Source organism: Prosopis cineraria, unplaced genomic scaffold, assembly GCF_029017545.1.
Source record: "Prosopis cineraria cultivar Desert tree isolate PC_DT_omini unplaced genomic scaffold, ASM2901754v1 PC717, whole genome shotgun sequence".
Lineage (NCBI taxonomy): Eukaryota > Viridiplantae > Streptophyta > Magnoliopsida > Fabales > Fabaceae > Prosopis > Prosopis cineraria.
In genome coordinates, this window is record NW_026556042.1 from 18,732 (window position 1) to 38,020 (window position 19,289).

At 34.0% G+C, this 19,289-nt stretch overlaps 2 protein-coding genes and 1 pseudogene across 2 annotated transcripts; 2 read left to right on the top strand and 1 right to left on the bottom strand.

Annotated features, from left to right (window-relative positions):
* Positions 1 to 1,325: 1,325 nt before the first annotated feature.
* Positions 1,326 to 4,030, bottom strand: LOC129298120 (60S ribosomal protein L10-like). The gene is made up of 4 exons (XM_054936532.1): positions 3,940 to 4,030; positions 2,166 to 2,667; positions 1,816 to 1,897; positions 1,326 to 1,576 (listed from the first exon to the last, which is right to left on the bottom strand). The coding sequence occupies exons 1-4, from the start codon at positions 3,947 to 3,949 to the stop codon at positions 1,340 to 1,342; spliced, it is 831 nt and encodes a 276-aa protein (XP_054792507.1). The 5' UTR covers positions 3,950 to 4,030; the 3' UTR covers positions 1,326 to 1,339.
* Positions 4,031 to 8,158: 4,128 nt separating this feature from the next.
* Positions 8,159 to 11,358, top strand: LOC129298125 (hydroxyacylglutathione hydrolase cytoplasmic-like). The gene is made up of 7 exons (XM_054936535.1): positions 8,159 to 8,346; positions 8,494 to 8,616; positions 9,149 to 9,310; positions 9,617 to 9,695; positions 9,932 to 10,045; positions 10,458 to 10,634; positions 10,929 to 11,358. Exons 1-7 carry the CDS (start codon positions 8,300 to 8,302, stop codon positions 11,004 to 11,006), a joined length of 780 nt encoding a protein of 259 aa, XP_054792510.1. The 5' UTR covers positions 8,159 to 8,299; the 3' UTR covers positions 11,007 to 11,358.
* A 912-nt stretch (positions 11,359 to 12,270) lies between these two features.
* Positions 12,271 to 18,802, top strand: LOC129298121 (uncharacterized; annotated as a pseudogene).
* The last annotated feature ends 487 nt before the right edge of the window (positions 18,803 to 19,289 follow it).

The following is a 19,289-nucleotide window of genomic DNA, read 5'->3' on the forward strand; positions in this document are numbered from 1 at the left end:
CCGTTCATTTTAAAATGAGCCTCAGGAAAAAAAAAAAAAAAAAAGGTTGCAGAAGAGAATAAATTGCAAATGGTGAGGCATTAACCAGATTGGAGAGAGAGGAGGGAGTTACACCATACATACAGGTACAGGTACATGTACTGGTACTGGGGCCAACTGTGCGAGTTAGCCCAGAAAAGCACCAACGTAGTAGCTTCCGAAGATCCTTCCTCGGTCGCTCACAGTCACAACTCCATCTTGTCAATCTCTGTTCTTCTCTTCTGTTTGGATAGGGATACACATGCCACAGACGGTGACGCTACAACTTTAATGGCATAGCTGGAGCTCACCCTCTTGGACTTGGATGGATGTTTTATCTTTTTCAAGTGATTGCCCTTCAAACACACTCAAACGGCTCCAAATTTTTTTAAAAGTAAGTTTATATCCATGATGCTTTTGTTACTTACGCTGATATGATGGAGGGGAGATCCTGAGAATGTTATAGTGTGGGTGAAACAGCTCGGATACATCAAAACAAGAGGAATTCATTTAAGGACCTATTTGATTTGATTTGCTTAGATCAGGTTCACAAAGAGGAGACAAATAAGCAGGCAACTTCAATTGACAAAGCTGCTTCCTTTTCCCAAAAATAAAACAAGTAAAAGAAAAACAACCAACCAACCTACAGCAACACAGCAAAAGATCAACACCTATAGAGTAGAACCATCTCTGCACATGTCAAACATCCAAGGAGGCTCATGAAAGACATCTCACGCGTTTATCAGCTACCCAATAGCTAATGTAGGAGAAAATGTCAATAATGCGTCAAAAAGACCGATGCAGGTGTAAGCATTCTACACTCGATCTTAGCCAAAAGGCCAAGAAAAGTATTCTGAAACATATTCGTTGACCTGAACGAAATCTGCAGACTTGGAGAAGAATATCCGAAAGCAAACATTGTTCACTCCCTTTCTAGGAATGCCACAAGGAAATCAAATTTTCAACCAGCAGCGCGGGTTCGGGCGATCAAAGAGTTGCCATAGCAGACTTGAAAAGGCAACAGCAGAAGTAACATCCTAAAAGAGCCGCATCACAAACCAAGATGGAAAGCATGGTGAAGATGCCGATCAATCTATCTGCCTTTCAGCCACCTCTCACAAAGACTAACATACAAGGAGCAGTTGGCTGGCTAGGAGCAGATTATTACTTAATTACTTAAAAATTCACTATTGTTGATTTTTATAGATTATATTTAGCTGTTGAAAGGTTGTCGGTCGATCTGCCATATAGCAGAATACATCTTTCCGTTGAGTGCCAAACAAGAGGTACTATAAAGAACACAACACTTCAACAAAGTTCATTATATTGTAGACGCCCACGCAAACACAATTGAACTCAGTATAGTACAATACGCAACATAAATAAACACAAATTTTTCCACATAAAAAAAAGAAAGAAAGAAAAAATCATTCAATTTGTCAAAATCTACTGTGGTCCAGATTACTATTTCTTGTAACAGACTACCTAAGCAGTTGCAGCAGGACAGGAAAGCTCTTCCAGATTGACGGTTAGCCAACGGTCCATGGCATCCAAGAAGCTGCAAAATTCACGTGGAACTGATTAGTCAATAGTCACAAGATCCGTTACCTGAGCTGAACTTAAGGGGAAAATCTGATTACATGAATACATATGGCAACACTCCGCGAAAAATGCCCCAACACATTCCCAACTACTTGAACGCTGTCATAAAACTACTTTTCCCCCAATGCTAACAATTACCAAGTTCAAAGTTGACTAAAAATAAGCCCAGATGTGTATGCCATTGACATTCATTACCTTTGCATTTACACCATCTGGCACAATCCTGTTCTCTGACTTGTACTTCACATAGTCTGTTCGGTTAAACTTGGTGAAACCCCTGAGTAAGCAGTTAAAACAGTTAAACTTTTGTTAATTCAAACACAAAAGATCTCAATATAATAAAGATCTCAATGTAAGAAAACCTAAACAAGCCCTTAAGTCCTTAACCAACAACATACAAGACTCGACCAACAGATCAAATAATTCATGGATTATTAGATAATAAATGGTATTCTAATTCTCAAAAAGTGTGTTGGAAAGATAAAAGGAATCAACCATAATTCTTGATAAAGCATCTACAGCCAGGACAAATTTCATATCACTACCATTTCCTGCTAACTATGATCTTTTGGCGACCAGGGAACTTGAACTTGGCACGACGGAGGGCTTCCTGTGCATGATGACTGTTGCTGTCCTTGCAGCGGACAGAAAGAAGGACCTGACCAATGGCAACTCTAGCACATGTACCCTGTGGCTTTCCAAATGCACCTCTCATCCCTGTTTGAAGCCTATCAGCTCCAGCACATGAAAGCATTTTGTTGATCCTAAGAACATGGAATGGATGAACCCTGACTCTCAAATGGAATGCATCCTTTCCAGCAAATTTGGCCATGTATTTGTTGCAAGCAATCCTAGCAGCTTCCAGCGCTTCACTTGAAACATTTTCCTTCTCCCAGCTAACAAGATGGACGCAGAAAGGAAACTCATCAACACCTTTCTTCTTCATTCCAACATCATAAATTCTGATCTTGGGATCAGGAACACCACGGCAATAGCGTGATTTAGGGTATGGTTTGTTTTTTATTTGCCGATAACACCTTGCAGGTCCTACATGATTTCCCATTAACATCAGAACATAAATAATGCATTCAAAAGAAAAACCAATTTCATTCCACAACCATCTCCACTAATAACAATGAAGTGCAGTGACCAAAAGATATATGGCTTAAAACCATCAAACCTAGAAGATTGAGATGTTAACATTAAACAGAAAAATAACCAACGAAATTTCTAAATAGCTGACACTATAAAGGGATTAGAAATCAGAATGTCAATGCATAACAAATCCAACATTGTACAACACCACAATCCAAAGCATACAAGTTGCCAATGCATTTTCAAGCAATAAGAAGAGGTGAGGAGCATAATGACCAATTATACACCATGCAAGCAAAAACTAGCAATCAAATTTAAGAAATTTAATCTCAAGCTGTAAATCCATGAGCGAACTTACAGCACATAAGCCACTATAACAGGTGATACAATTTCACCTAGCATTTCAGAAAATATTTGGGCAGCGTCATTTGCAAACAATGCAAGTGATCTCATTGCCTGTGGAGTAATGGACATCAAAAGATATGGCTATGTGAACAATTGTAGCATCCAAAAAAGCATTTGCCATGTTGGTAAAAATGGTTAAAGTATTTTAGTGCTGGGATCAGTCAATAATTCGTTGAATCAAGAATTAAATAATGATGCAATCAAATCCTTGGGCTATTTTCCAAAAAAAAAAAAAAAGCGATACATCTCAAATTAAACCGATCAGATAATCACATAACCACGGTGGTTGGAACAATTAGTTCTACTACGGAAGCAATATATCATCCCATTCATAGAGTTGATAAAAATCAATAACTCCTTTTGCAGTTGCAAGGTTGCCTCATTCCGGCAAGGTGAGCTGGCTAAAAGAGCTTCAAGTTTTTGTCGTCATCAGCTCGTTCTTAGATTTAACGAAAAATCGCATATTTTTCTTTATTGACTTAGGACAGTTAGATAGAGCAAAATTTTACTCAAAGCTGTTACGAGCATACTTCCGTCTTCCATAAAGAAAAATGCCTGAAGGGCACGTCCATCCGGGTATCGCTAAAAAACGATTATATTCCCGGAACCAGGTGAAAATTTTCAGAGCGAAATATACCAACTACTCTAAAAGCTTGCAAGACCACAGACCACATTCACTTGAATCGTTTCCGGCAAGACTATTATAACAATCAAACCATGGTAGAAGAAACGATTCAGATAAATTCACATAGCATATGGTAATATCGAAATCAAAACATGGTAGAGAGAAAAACTTTCAAGGGTCAGATGGGCGCTTACTCCTCCCCATTGCGAAAAGCCGAAAACGCTAACCGGACGCGTTCGATTCAATGGCACAGACGATAAACCCTAGAAAATCATTTTGTAGTGGCTGCCGCTATATATATATATATTTAATGAAAGTTGCTGCTATTTTAAATTGGGAAAATGAAGGCAAAGGATTTTAAAAAAAAATTATATCAATTAAAAATTAATTATTATAAAATTTGAATGTAAAAATTTTAAATTAATTTTTATTAATTTAAAATAAATTATTATTAAAATTTAAATAAATACTTATTAATAAAAAAATAAATTTAATTATTAAGTATCTATTTAAGTTTTAATAATAATATAAAATTTTTAATATTTTTTATTAATATTTTTTTCCCATGTTTGAGGGCCCTTTTTTTGGAATACAAGGCTAAAAAAATCATGCAAAACTAATTTAAATCAAAACATAAAAGAGTGCTACATTCTGTCGGAGGGCCTTCAAAAATGAAGATGTCGTTGTTGTCATTCGACGCTTGATGGATAAGTCAGTCTGCACATTTGTTGCTCTCTCTAAATACATGATTGAGGTTAACAGTCCAATCTTTTATGATGAGATCTCTGATTTTCATTATGATATCGTATAAGAGATGATCAAGGTTTTGATAGCACTAAATAAGAGAAAGAGCTTCAAGAGAGTCAAAATAAACATTGACGCAAGAGAATTTGTATCTCCAACAAAGAAAAAGTCCTTCAAAGATGGTTTAGAGCTTAGTGGCAAACTAGGAAGATAACTAGGGCTTTTGAAACATAGGATTTTCTTGTATGGGCTTTAGCCTTCAAGTTATGAATATCTGATTAAACTAGTAGCTTTGGGAGGTTCAATGAACTCAATGAAAATAATAACGTTAATTAATTTAAAATAAAAAATTATGACATTCCTTTTATTTTATTAAAATTACTGGAATTTCTCTTTTATTTTTAAAATATAAATTTTAGTTCAATTTTTAATATTGTTAGAAATATTTTATTAAAAATTATAAAACATTTTATTATTTTACTTTTAATTGCATAGGAAAAATTATAATTACTAATTTCCCTTATAATCATTGAAAATTGCATGCTATCTTTCCCAATTTAATGAACTTTAAATAATTAATTATGATAATATTTAAATAAATAATTTGAAGATATTTTTTTGCCACCAATTGAAAGGATTGTTTGAAACTAATAAAATTTAAAGAAAAATAAACATAAGTTATATTAATTAATTAATAGAGAAATAATTGTACATATCTAAAAATAAATTATGGAAAAAAATAAAAAATAAGCATTAATTTTTTGTATTTTAAATAATTTTTAAGTAACATTTATATTTACAGAGTACATTTTGATCTAATGAATGTAATTTGATGGTCAACTAAAGATCTAATAGTTGAATATAAAACCGTTAAAGTAGAGGGAAGGTTTTCATTTTGTGATTATTAATTTTGTGGGAGGTTTGTATATGGGTTTTTAAAATATAATTAGGGCAAACTAGTGGGGCAATCAATGAATTTTACTATTAATTGAAATACAACTTAGTTGGTACATTTAGTTCCAACTCAATTTAAACTTTTTGAACTAGACCCTATAATTTTAATTCGATTAAAAAATATTTTTTAAATTTTGACTCTTGCAACTTCATCATACAATCCTGCATATTTAAAATGTTTGTTGCTATATTTTAGGAGATAAAATTATACAAAACAAATTTATTATTAAATCTTGAAGACTAATGTTTTAAATGGTTCAAGCTATGGGGATTAAATTATAATGGGTTAAGGTTTTTAAATTGAGTTATAATTAAGCCAAACTATGTGGTGTAAAATGAGAAGAAGAGAGAGAAAGGAGGAGGGAAAAGATTAAAATTCTCAAAAACTCTAATTCAATAATACTCAAAAATTAAATACAAATAAAAAACCTAACTATAGTTATAGAACTCTAAAAATAATAAAATAATAATAATTTAAATTTAAATCTAAATCTAATCTTAAAAATACTAATATATAATATAATAATAAAATAAATAATAAATCCTTATTATAATAGATAAAATCCTTATTTAAATATTTCTAATGGATAATTCTAATATATTGAATAAATCATAATTATCTTAATTAATCATTATTTTGTATTTCATCATTTTTCCCCCACTTGAAGAACCCGTCTTCTAACGAGTTAAAATTGATACACAAATTAATCAAGGAGCAATGGGCGGGACAAAACTACATTCACGTGCATAGATTTGAAAATCCTTTTCAACAAGTGAGGAAGTGATGAACTGCATCTTGTAAACGATAATATTGATTATTTGGAAATTCTAAAAAACCTTTTCAATAGACAAGATACTATTGAAACTTCCTATTAAGTGACAAAACATTCTTAACGAGTGCACCTTGTAAGTGAGGTGAATTTGTAGTAAAGTGAGGCTAGTTTTGACTAATCACAACTTAGGAAAATGCCACTTGTACAGAAAGTAGAGGAGCTTTTATTAGAGTTTTTAATGGAACTTGTAGTAGTAAAAGTGTTGCAATGGATATATCACTCTCATGATTATGCTCCACATTCAAATTAGCCCATTAGGCTTAGCTAAAATTGTCAATTCTATATACATATAAAGTTAAAAATTTCAGCAATCAAGCTTATTTGAGCCAAGCTCAATTCAGGTTGGTCTTAAAGTATTTTATTATATTAAAAAAGTTTATATAGCCAAACTCAATTTAATTTTTTTTGAACTGGTTTGAATTACCGGCTATACATAAGATGCTTATATTTTAAACAAATGATTAAAAACTAAAAACAAAATAAAAAGCAAAGGAAAAATGACAACAAAATCCTTTTAAATTATGTAAGTGACATTTTTATCATTTGAAATATCATAATTTTCCTGAAGTATTTAGAGAGTTTTTTGTCATCAAAGAATTAATATAAATAATTAAATTGCTCTTAATTCAAATATTAATTCATAAGTTTTGTTTTAAGATTTATAACTTTCCTTTTTAAAATCATAAAAATTTACAATAATTTGTAAGTTTTCATTTGAAATTATGATATTTTTCAAGTGTTGCAATTATTACATTCACACAAACTTGTGATTTACTATTGAATTTTTATAATTTAAAAAAAAGTTATAAATTTTAAAATGAAATTTGTGAATAAAAATTAATATTTATAATACTTAAAAAATATTAAAATTTTAAATGTAAACTTATGAAATGTCCTTGAATTCCTATGACTTTAATAAAAAAAATTGTGAATTTTAAAATGAAGTTTATGAATGATAATTAAAATTTGAATTAAAAGTAACTTAATTACTTATATTAATTTTTAATGATAAAAAATATCTAAAAAATTTAAAAAAGTTAGTGCATTTTAAGAGATTAAAACGTCATTTACGTAATTTAAATCATTGTTTTTAAAATCGGACCGGACCGGCCGATAAACCGGTGACCCGGCCATGTGTCCGATCCGATTTTTTTTATTTTCAGTTAACCCGGGTGACCCGGGATTAACCCGGATTAACCCGCCCAACCCCTCGGTTCAGGCGGGTTGGGCGGGTTGAAATTTAAAAAAATAATAATATAATTAATTAAGATATATATTTATTTTTAACACGATAATGATTAATGATAGGTCAATATGAGTCATAGGGTAAAAAAATATACTTATGTCAGATAAAGGGATGAAAGAAGTAAAAAGAAATCAAAAGTATAAATATATATTATATTATATTATTTTTTAATTTGAATTATTTAATTAAATAATTTTTAAAATATATCACTTTCATTTATTATCTTTTATTTTAAAATAAATTTTTATTTCTATTATTTTAACTCATTGAAATTTTTTTATCATTTAGTTAACCTTATTTTAAAAAAATATAGAAATGTTGTTATACTTTATTATTGTTAGAATTATTGTTATATGTTATGAGATATTAAGACTTGGATATGTATGAACATATTGAGAATTAATACATTTTTTATTTAAATTATATTATTTTATTATGACCGGTCTGACTCCGGTTTGACCCCCGGTTGAACCCATGACCTCTGACCCCTGAGTTTGGCCGGTTCAATGACCGGTCCAGTTTTCAATATCTTAATTTAAATTCATCAACGTTTCATTTTATTGTTATATTTTTTCATTAAGTTTTTTTTTTAAAATAAATTTACATCTGGATGAGATAGTTCCGGTAAAGTGCCCCACCCGAGACACGGCCACACGACGTAACACGTTGGTCATTCCTTCCACGGTTACACCGCCTCCTCGCCTCACCTCGTTTGCTGCGGAGAACAAAACTCGGAGGCTCGAAGCTGGGTTTTCGTGTAATTCCTGCGAAGACGTTATGAAAATCTATCATGTTCCTTGCCTTGAAGATAATTACTCGTACCTGTAAGCCCGATTCAATACGCTGTCCGGCCCCCCATGAGTGCCTCGAATGACTAATACATACACAGCTTTCAGTTTGCTTTTTCAAGGTTCTCAAATGCATTTTTTATTTAGTTTTGTCCCTGTCAATATTTGAACTGGTTTTTGCAGGATTGTTGACGAAAGTACCAAAGAAGGTGCAGTAGTGGACCCTGTAGAACCGGAGAAGGTTCTCGAAGTTGCTAATTCGCATGGAGTCGATATCAAGCTCGTCCTCACAACGCACCATCACTGGTACTGCAACTATTTTTTTTAAGAACAAATATCTATCCGGTCGAGCATATATCGTGCTTATTCTATACTGGATCATGGATATTTTGTTGGGGATTTTTAAGCATACTTCCAGATTCCCTGCTGCAAGTTCAAGATTTTCAAATTTCATTGGATGTAATTTGATTAGGCTGTTTAGTGCTTAAGATATTGATGTATCTTTTTTGGAATCTGCTATTGTCTACTGGGGGAGCTAATTATCGATTTGAAGCAATAGTGCCCTAAGTTGAATCCTCAATAATTTTAAGAAATCAAGTGCCTGGGAACAAACTTGGTTAAATTGGCTGGGCAAAAGATTCTCAAAGTGGCAGTTTAAACTCTTCAAATGTCCATTTATTGTGTTAGGTTCGATCTCTTTTATCATTACTCAGTTGTTCCGCCAGGCTTAGCATTTTGAGTAATGATATATGATTTTTTTTAGTTATACTTGGGTTATTGAAAAGAGATCTGAATCTTAGTAGACGCAATTTCTCATTTTGGCGTTATTATTTGTCAGGGATCATGCTGGTGGAAATGATATGATAAAGCAGCTGGTTCCTGGAATCAAGGTTTATGGTGGTTCAGTGGATAACGTGAAGGGATGCACTGATAAAGTTGACAATGGTGATAAGGTCTTCCTTGGGGCTGATATTAGTATATTGTCCCTACACACTCCTTGGTATGGTTACTGGCCTTGTTAACTGCAGATTGCTGTTGGACTCCCCACCACACCCCCCCAAACAAAACAAGTGCACACACAACACACACAGAGACTCAAAAGTGGAGGGTTTGTGATTTAATTTTTGCTGTGCTGTTCTTGTTCTACTTATATATAGATATATATATATATATATATGAAAGATTTTTTGACAAGAGATTGGTCATAAATCATGTTTGAAGAAGTTGTTAAATCTCAGCTTCACGATTACTCAAAACACTTTTCTGTTTCATCTGTTAATATTGGGTATTTTCCTGACCTTCTCAGCCATACCAAAGGCCACATAAGTTATTATGTTACTGGCAGAGGGGATGAGCACCCGGCTGTTTTTACTGGAGATGCGCTGGTAAGCTGTGTGGTCAATCTCATCTTGTCATTAAATGAGCTTCTATGAAAGCATATAATGAATTTATTCTAATTTCTAAAAGCCATTCCAATTACCAAGAGCTTGGTGTCAGAGTATGCTATATGTTTTACTCCAATGAAAGCATATAATATCTTAGTCCATGTAAATGAATGTATCCATTATAAAGAGTTTTGCTCATATCTTTAAATTTATTTTTGTTGTTTTCTTGTTTACAGTTCATTGCTGGTTGTGGGAAATTTTTTGAAGGAACTGCGGAGCAGATGCACCAGTCACTCTGTGTAACATTGGGTTCATTGCCAAAGCCAACCCGAGTTTACTGTGGCCATGAGGTGCCAAATAAAAAAAAAACTACCCTTTAAACTCAAAATATTATTTGAAACGTGCCCCTCATAACTTAAGATGCCACATTAATGGAAGGAGATGAAGATAATGATCTATTTTGATATGAGTGAGTTTGTTTAAAAAATCTCTTTCTGGATCTATCAGTTCAGAGAACAATGCAAAAATATATAGAGTTTCTAATTTAAATGAGATCAGCGACACAGTTTAGTTTAAGGCGTTAAAAACAATTTAAATGGAGGGAATGGGTTATCATAGGATGTTTTGCTATAATTTATGCTGCTGCAATTTGCAATGCACTCCAAAATAGCTGAAATGCTTGTTTGCTTATTTAGAGTATTATAAGCGTTCTTGTAACGTTCATCGACATGATAGATTAAGTTTGGTTTTTTTTTTATCCAGTACACAGTAAAAAACTTGCAATTTGCTTTGACGGTTGAGCCAAACAATTTGAGGACGGAACGTAAATTAACATGGGCACAGAATCAACGGCAAGCTGGGCAACCGACTATTCCTTCAACCATTGAGGAGGAGATGGAAACCAATCCATTCATGAGGGTTGATCTGCCTGAGCTTCAGGTTTGTTACACTACCCTCTTAATTAATTCCCGTCCCCTTTTCAGAGAGGAGGAAGGAGATTTTTTTTTCCCCTCGTTTGGGGAAGAAGAAATGTAAGGGGCCAATAGGAAGATTTTAAGAAAGATTTTTGTTTTGTTTTGTTTTGTTTTTGGAAAGGAGGAGGAGGAAGGCTTTAAGAAATGGAAAGAAGATTTTTTGTTTTTTTGGGCATTCCTTTGGTCTCCCTAAATTGAATACTAACATGAAATTGACGTCTAAATGTTGAGATGATAATTAAAATGCCAACCATTTCAGGAGAAGGTGGGGTGCAAGTCTCCTGTTGAAGCTTTGAGAGAGATACGGAAGCGGAAAGACAGCTGGAAGGGCAAATGAATCATAGAGCTGCATGTTTATGCATCTTTTCCCTCCTCTCTTCCGTCTTTGTATTATGAACAAGCCATGAAATGTAGATCATGCTGCTATTTTGCGTTGCCTGAACCAGCCGTCTCACCTGCTTTATATCGCATTGTTGGTGTAGATCCTAATTAGCTCTTTGGTCCATGTGCATTATGTTGGTTTGTCCAAACAAGTAAGATGTTCTGTTTCACTCGTGTAATTTGCTTCTGAACTTGCAATCAATACTTCTCTCCTCTATAGCATCGGCGTTGCGATATTTAGTTGTAACCCATGATCCTAGTGGTATTGGGAAAGTGAAAGAAAATAATAGCATGCTTCTTTATTGCTATTCTAATCTTTTTCTGTTGTGTCTTTGCTTTCTGAAATGAGGGCTTAGAGCAAACGTCGACGTTAATGGCAAAGTGCTCGTCGCAGTCACTGGTGGGGACAATCAATCAATCAAATAATTTTGTAAATAGGTAGGATATTATAAGGTCCTTGATATTTTCGCTCATTGCTCAATAGCAACTCCGTAATCATCAGTGATCAATGTCGATGAGTTGTCATATTTATGTTTTGGATCAGTTTGGCCGAAAAGAAGGGGCCGTCGGTTTTCGGATTGATGCGCTACTTGAACTTTGTTGGGTTATTTAATTCGATGACGATTTTATTTATTTATTTATTTTTAAACTTTGGCCAAGTTTCTGGTTACTAGTGTAAACACATGATATTATTTATTTCAATTTTTAATATTAGGATGATATGGTAAATTTGTTTCAAGTTAATTTCTTACTAATTAATCTAATTTATTCTATTGAAGTAATTTTTCGTTTATTTAAGGTTATAACTGATCCTTCGATTTTTCAGTGTTAGAACATAGTAATCAATAAGTATAAAAATTGCTACAGTCAAGTTAAAAGTTCAAATAAAATAAAATAAAATAATATTAAAAATGAAATCGAAGTCGATATTAGACTCCTACATTGATATGTTGAATAAATTAATTATGCATTACTATAACAATTACTTCAAATAAACTACTGTGACGGGAAAAAAGAAAAATAAACCAATGAAGAACGTCCGATTAGCGAATATATCAAAGTGTGTTCGGGGAAGGGTAAAAAAGAAGACACAGAAAAGGCTGGGGGTCACGGCTCGTCACCCGTTGAAATGGTGAATTGGGAAAAAGTGCCTGATAATGCCTATTTAATAAACGCGTTTCTTATCGTCCGCCAAGCGACAGACATTATTATTATTATTATTGCCCCTCTTATTTTCTCAAGTCCGAAACTAGTAGGCAGTAGCACCCCCACAATGAAGAAATAAAAAATAAAGAGGAGGTTTCAGGGTTGCGCCTTCCTGGGACTTTGACTTTTCTCCTCTTCTTGCTTCTGCTTCTTCTGCCGTCTCTGCCTCAGCTTAAATTCTTTCCCCGGCACTAACGCTGTTTCACATCTCAATACGCTAAACGCTGCTTTGTTTTCTATTTCTTCATTCGTCAGGTAATATATCTCTATTCATTCATTGCTTCCTTCTATCGGTTTTCCTTGGATTTTTCTTCTTTTTGTGCTTTAACGTAAAAAAAAAAAAAAAATTCTGTCATCCTCTTGGCCATATTATCGACTTTAAAAAAACCATCTTCATCTTCTCTATGTCAGTGATCGCCAGGGGGAGAAACTCCTCAAATAGAACATTGGCTGAAAAAGATATAAGGACCAAAAAGGAGGCTAGGTGAGGATCAGTGTTTTAATTCTCCGACGAAAATGGAAACATCGGGTGCTAATTCAGAACCATACGCCATTTCCTCTTCCTCCTCTTCAACTGTTGGAGTAAATAATAGTAACAGTAATAGCAGTGCCTTTACTGAAGCCTGGCACGGGATGAGGTTAGCCCCTGTCAGCTCCTTCCGTTCTCCAATTTCTCTTTTGTTGAATTACGCTGGCATTCTCCGCTCAAGTTCGCCAGCCCGCGACTCAGGGGCCTTGACAGTCAACAACGGAGTTACCACTTCGGAAGCACGCTCTCAGCTTTCCGAGTCCGGTGCCGCGTGCAGTGGCAGTACTGGTGAAGTTTCAATACGAATCATTGGGGCTGCAGAACAAGAACAGAGTGTCGCGTTAGGTTCCTTTTCTACTCCCACTTTGAATCAGCTTGGACAAGTCGATCATGTTGATTTGATGGGAAATAGAGGAGGAATGCCCGCATTGGATGACGATGCGGAGGCTCGCAATGGAAGAGTCCCTCTAGTGTCTTCATCTACATCTGCCGCTAGTGGACACGTGGATGAAGATGCTGGGAATGCCTCGGAAATTAACAATGGGGATTCATCCTCTTACCAGAGGTATGATATCCAGCAGGCTGCTAAGTGGATTGAGCAGATTCTTCCTTTCTCACTGTTGCTATTGGTTGTTTTCATTCGCCAGCATTTGCAAGGTACAAATCCTGTGCATCTGCTTAATGGTTTTTTTGTGTTCATTATGGCTTCATGATCCTAGAATGCTTCAACGGAACTATGAGAAATGTGCTTTTCCCTTATTTCTTTTTACTTGTCATGTGCACTGTTCCGTTGTAGAAATTATGACTTATAAATAAGATAAGCTAGACTTGATGATATGGTTGGACCAAATTTATATATAATTTGTATGGTATGCTTTTCTTTGCGACGTCCCAAATGATATCACATTCAAATAACTTGGCTGTGTTGGAAGCCTTATCTTGACTGTTCTCAGGAATTGTGCTTGGTGGAACAATGGCCGGAAGGAGAGTTTGCATGGCTTTGTGCGTAACAGAAACTGAAATTTTTATGAATTAATATCTGTACAGCTCATTATATTCAGGTTTAAGCTACATGGTTAAAGGAAAAAGAACTGGGGTAGGGTTAGGAAAGACAAAAAATGGTTGGGGGAGGTTTTTGACAATCATTAGGCTGTATCTGTCTTTCATTTGCTGTTTATCCTGATCGAAGGCATCACTTTGACATTGCCAATTCCTACTTTTGATTCTTTCCATATCATATGTTGATATTCAATTTTGAGAGCCTGCAGGGTTTTTTATCACGATTTGGATTTCAGCTGTGATGTTCAAATCGAATGAAATTGTTAAGAGGCAGACAGCGCTGAAGGTGCTTTGCCCAGATTTTACAAGTCCTTTGATCCTTTTTCCTCTAATTATTTACATGTGACTTCCCCTTCCCTCTTCTTTACAGGGAAAAAAAGAGGTTTTATACAATTTCTATTTTGCAGGGAGACAGGAAAGTCTCAATTCTTTTTGGTATCTCTTTCGCCTTCATGCTTCACGTGATGTGCATTTACTGGTTGTATCGAAGTGATGATCTTTTATACTCATCATGATTCCTCCAAAATCAGCACCTCCTTTCTGGCATGCCATATTCATCATTTTGGTCAATGGTATGAATTTATTTAGTACCAGAATCCAGCATTTTCCCTAAATGAAAAATTAGTATGCTTTCAGTTGTTTAATTGCTATACCCTATATTTATACTGGCCATCTTTATACGTAGTTGGAATGCAATGTATGTCCATGATATATGATTAAGTTAGAAATTTAGGTGATTAATTGGTGAACACACAAATTGAAATTATGCAGTCTGGTGAAATAAATTAATCATGATAATATACTGTGGGCATTGAGTCAAGCTTCTCTTCAAGGTTATTGGTCTGTTCAAATCAGATTAATCATGATAATATACTGTGGGCATTGAGTCAAGCTTCTCTTCAAGGTTATTGGTCTCAGCCTATCACTTCTGATTTCTGAACAGACCAAGTCCATTTCACCTGAAGAAAACCCAAACCCATGGGTATTTCAATTTCAGTGTGCATGTACATGTTTGACATATCGTCAGAATCATATTTTGCTATTTTTTTATGTTTGTTTCATGAATTATTTTCAGCTTTGCTGCTATCTTTTCAGCTATGTAATCGTGAACGATATCTTTCTGAATATCTTGAGTTATATTCCCTTGCTTTAGCTTTGGGTTGGTTGATTGTTTCCTTGTGCCTTGACTAATTGGTGATTTTCTAGCCAAAATTTATTCTAACTTTTGTTGGTATTCACAATCACCATATTTAATGCTTTTCAGATACACTGGTGAGGCAAGTAGCAATGGCTTTCAAGTGTTTGCTGCTTATATTTTACAAAAATGGAAGAGGTCATAACTTCCGCCAGCAGGTGAGCAGTAGCTTCTTTATTATTTCCAACAGGCATACAATTTTCAACTCTATTTTGCCTCTGCAACTAACTGAAAGTTGCTAAATTATTTCAAGGGCCAAATGTTGACTCTGGTTGAGTACTCATTGCTGCTGTATCGTGCCTTGTTGCCCACGTCAGTTTGGTACCGTTTTTTCTTAAACAAGGATTATGGGAGTCTCTTTTCATCACTGACAACAGGATTGTATTTAACTTTCAAGCTAACATCTGTTATTGAGAAGGTATATTTTCATTCTTAAGATTAGGCTTCTTAGTGCTATGCAAGCAGATATTTTGTATGGAGCTAGCTTATTCCATTGTCTCTAACTTCCTATGTGGTTGTTAGGTTCAATGCTTCTTTTCTGCTTTAAAAGCATTATCAAGAAAGGAAGTTCATTATGGAATTTATGCCACAATGGAACAGGTAAATTTTCACATTTCTGTTGATTGCATTGATTGACTCTGGAACTGAGTTGCTTTAATTGAAACTTGTACTTCTCTCCATCCTTTGCTACACTGTTTTGCTTCTATCTGTTCATCCACTAGAGAAATGGAGAATCTCTTACATGCCACTATGTTTTTTTTAGAAAATTAGAATTTTCTTATTTTTGAATTCATTAAAATTAGAAGTTATTGATCAAGACCTCTTAGTTAATAACATTCCTAAAAGAATAGAGCATAACGGCGTCGTACAATCTATATAACTGACCTCACCTAGTAGGATAAGGTTTGTTATTGTTATTAAATTTATTAAAATTATTTAAAATTCAGTCTGTAAACTACGGATCCATGAGATAATGACTGGTCCTTCCATTTTAATTTTAGTGAACTAAAAATAATTCAATGTGGTTAGCCATTTTGCTTTGTTTAAATAATATGTTGCAATGATCTAAGAATAAAGTTATCTAAGTTAATGCTTCTGTTGTCTACAATTCCATTGGAATAAAAATCAACATTAGCATCAATATAAAATATAAACTTTATAAGGAATCACAGTATTTATAAGTTATGAACTTTTGGGTTCTGTGCAATTTTTTTTTCCTTTCAATCTTTCTCCATAGATTTCATTAGGTTCCATGCAACTTTTTATTCCTTTAGATGTTAGAAATGTAAGTACAATCACCCCAAAGCTTTTGAATTATTCTGTCTTGTGCATTGCTAAAGGGAAAGATTCTAGTTAACAGTCATGACTATGAATCCATCAATATCAAAGAAGCATAAAGGATCAAAATGAACAATTAAATATTCAACCACGTGTTTGTGTGAATAGGTTACGTACTAAAATTATGTTTTCAAATCACAAGTCCAATGCAAGTTTACTTTTATATCTGCATTTACTGTTTTTTTTTCCCTTGATGTTTAAACTGGTTAAAAATTCAGAAGGTATTCCATGTTGTTTAAGTTAGCATGAGAATGAGGGGTATGACATTTCTGTGAATCTTTCGTGATCTTTTTTATTTATCTCTTTCCTGCTTCTCTTCATGGTTGTTACTTCATGGTATCCGCAACCATATTTATTTCTCTGCATTTGTGCGCACTATTCAAGTGTTTAACTACTTGGTCGTTGCCAAGCTTCATTTTTATGTGATAGAGTTTTCTTCTTCTTCTCTACAGTGCTGCTTGAAGTTGGCACTTTTAAATTTTAATGTGATCTGCAGTAGGCATGGTGTTGTTCCATTAACTTGATGGAACAACTCCATTAACGTGCCTTATTTCTTCAAGTGGTATTTTTATTCACTTTTGACAAAGGTTACATGACATTATCTTTTGCTTCTGTGCTCTACTAGTCCTTTCTTCCTAATTTTGCATTTTAGAAAAATCAAAACCGTGTCAATATCAATGTACTTTTATTGAAGCGATTTTTGTGGCAGTTGTTATATTTACAGTTCTGAATTATAAATGCAGGTAAACGCTGCGGGCGACCTATGTGCTATATGTCAAGAGAAGATGCATGCTCCAGTTTTGTTGCGCTGCAAGCACATTTTCTGTGAAGAGTGCGTATCCGAATGGTCAGTCCTCTGTTCTTCATCTAGAACTTAAAAAAAAAAAAAACAGAGAGAGAAAAACACAATCATCGGTCCCTGTAGTTTTTTTTGGGTTTTTTTTTAGTTCCTGTAGTTTTTAAACGATTATATAGTTACTACTGGACCTCCTTTCTTTCTTTATGTTATGATATTCATAACCATAATAAGAATGATAATGAGTTTTACTTTGGTAATTTTAGGGGTTAAAAAGTAAAAAAACTAATGGGCACACTGATTTCATGGCTGTCCATATGCAGCACACTAAGATATTCCCTTCGGCAATAAAAATATCTTCTAGAAGAAATAATGGTCCTTATTATAAGTCACTTGATGAGATATCAATTAAGTTTTTTCAATATTATCCCTGTCTTTTTTTTTTTTTTGAACAAACAATATTACCCCTGTGTAAAGTCATTAACTATAAGAGAGAAAGTAAAGTAATGCAAGTATGAAAATTTTACATTTAAATATGGGTAAAATTGAAAATTTATTCCATTTTCATACAAAATTAATGACTCAATCACCTTTTTTTTAGCTCCAATGAGGTGGTTAGAGGTGCCTTGTAATAAGAAATGGAGTGGTATTTGTGTTAGACAAAACATGGTGCAACACTTGAAATTTCACGCATACGTCTTCAAATTTGTTGTGTCGTGGTGTCTGTGTTGGTGCTGTATTCTCGACAATGGCTGGAGTTCCTAGGAAATAGAACTTCGATTGCTGCCACTGATTCATCAGTGCTTACTTCCTAGCAATAATGATGAAGATAAATGAATGTCATATACTCCTCTAGTCCTATTTATAGGATAGAGAGAGAAGAAAAAATTTGATTCTATCTATAAAGCATTTACCAATTTTCAATGCCTCTCTTTACATTTTTGTCCTTATTAAATACTTTAAATAAAAATATCAATAATGAGATTTAAGAATATTTATTAAAGGTGAAGGTGAAAGCTTGTTAAATTTTAAGACAAAGTTAATGAGGTTTAAAGTTTTTATTGGTTCTGATGAGACGTGCTAGAAGTAAGTTATAAATAAAAGCAGATGAAGTATTTGAATTGGAGTCTACTTTACTTAAAATTTACTTGTAATCACATCTATTACTCATTTCTTGACCGAACTAACTCTTCAGGTTTGAGAGAGAACGGACTTGCCCTCTGTGCAGAGCATTGGTAAAACCTGCCGACCTGCGGACTTTTGGGGATGGATCGACAAGTCTAATTTTCCAACTGTTTTAAACTCACATCTCTAGCGTTTTTCAGGCTGGATGATCATCATATTTGACCCTGCATTTACCTGAATATATCCATCCTTTTTTCTATAATTTGAGAAATTTTCTCGTCAATGGCTGCCCCAGAAATCAGACTAAAGGAAAGCATCACAAATATGGTTTATAGTTAGTACATAAGCACCTGTTCGATTGTTGTAATGATGTATGATGAGTAAGGGGTTTTACTTTGCTGCCAGATACTCAAACGAATATCCAATGGCCTGATATTCAGTCGTCTGTCAAAAACTATGATGAACACAAATTTGTTCATAATATTACATCCCCTTGAAATTCGATGTCATCCTCTCTCGCGCCCTTATTTTTGTTGCTGCAAATATGTTAACCAGTATGTTGCTGCATTTGTAAGTGCTGGAATTGCTCCTTATTTCAAGAAATATGCTTTTGGGGCTCATGATGCTTCCACTAATTAAGGTACTAGGTAATGAATCATGTTTGTCTAGTACAAATGCTCTATATTTATTAAGTTTATTGTTCAAACTCTTGAGATAAAAGTTGCCGCTGTTAAAGGTCAGGATTGTTAGTTGTTATTAATTAAGAATAAAGTTATAATTTAGTTATGAATTATTTTTCAAAACGTTTGATAACTTATATGATAAGATGGTGTAAAATAAATTATAAACTATGAAAAACGAAGCAGCCAAAACTTTTCCATCCATGTGAATAACATGGCGTTTATTTTTAATAGTGAGGCTTACATTCACTACATCACCCTCTTAATCTCCCTTCATCCCTTTATGATGATGATGATGGGGAAGACCGATG

Bases quoted from the DNA above. Each gene is read 5' to 3' on its own strand.
- LOC129298120 (XM_054936532.1), bottom strand. The intron at 1,898-2,165 runs GTAGTGATATGA...CTGCTTACTCAG, and splicing joins ATCATAGTTAGCAGGAAATG to GGGTTTCACCAAGTTTAACC. The intron at 1,577-1,815 runs GTAATGAATGTC...TGAATTTTGCAG, and splicing joins CAGATGGTGTAAATGCAAAG to CTTCTTGGATGCCATGGACC.
- LOC129298125 (XM_054936535.1), top strand. From the start codon at position 8,300: ATGAAAATCTATCATGTTCCTTGCCTTGAAGATAATTACTCGTACCT. The intron at 8,347-8,493 runs GTAAGCCCGATT...TGGTTTTTGCAG, and splicing joins GAAGATAATTACTCGTACCT to GATTGTTGACGAAAGTACCA. The intron at 8,617-9,148 runs GTACTGCAACTA...ATTATTTGTCAG, and splicing joins CTCACAACGCACCATCACTG to GGATCATGCTGGTGGAAATG.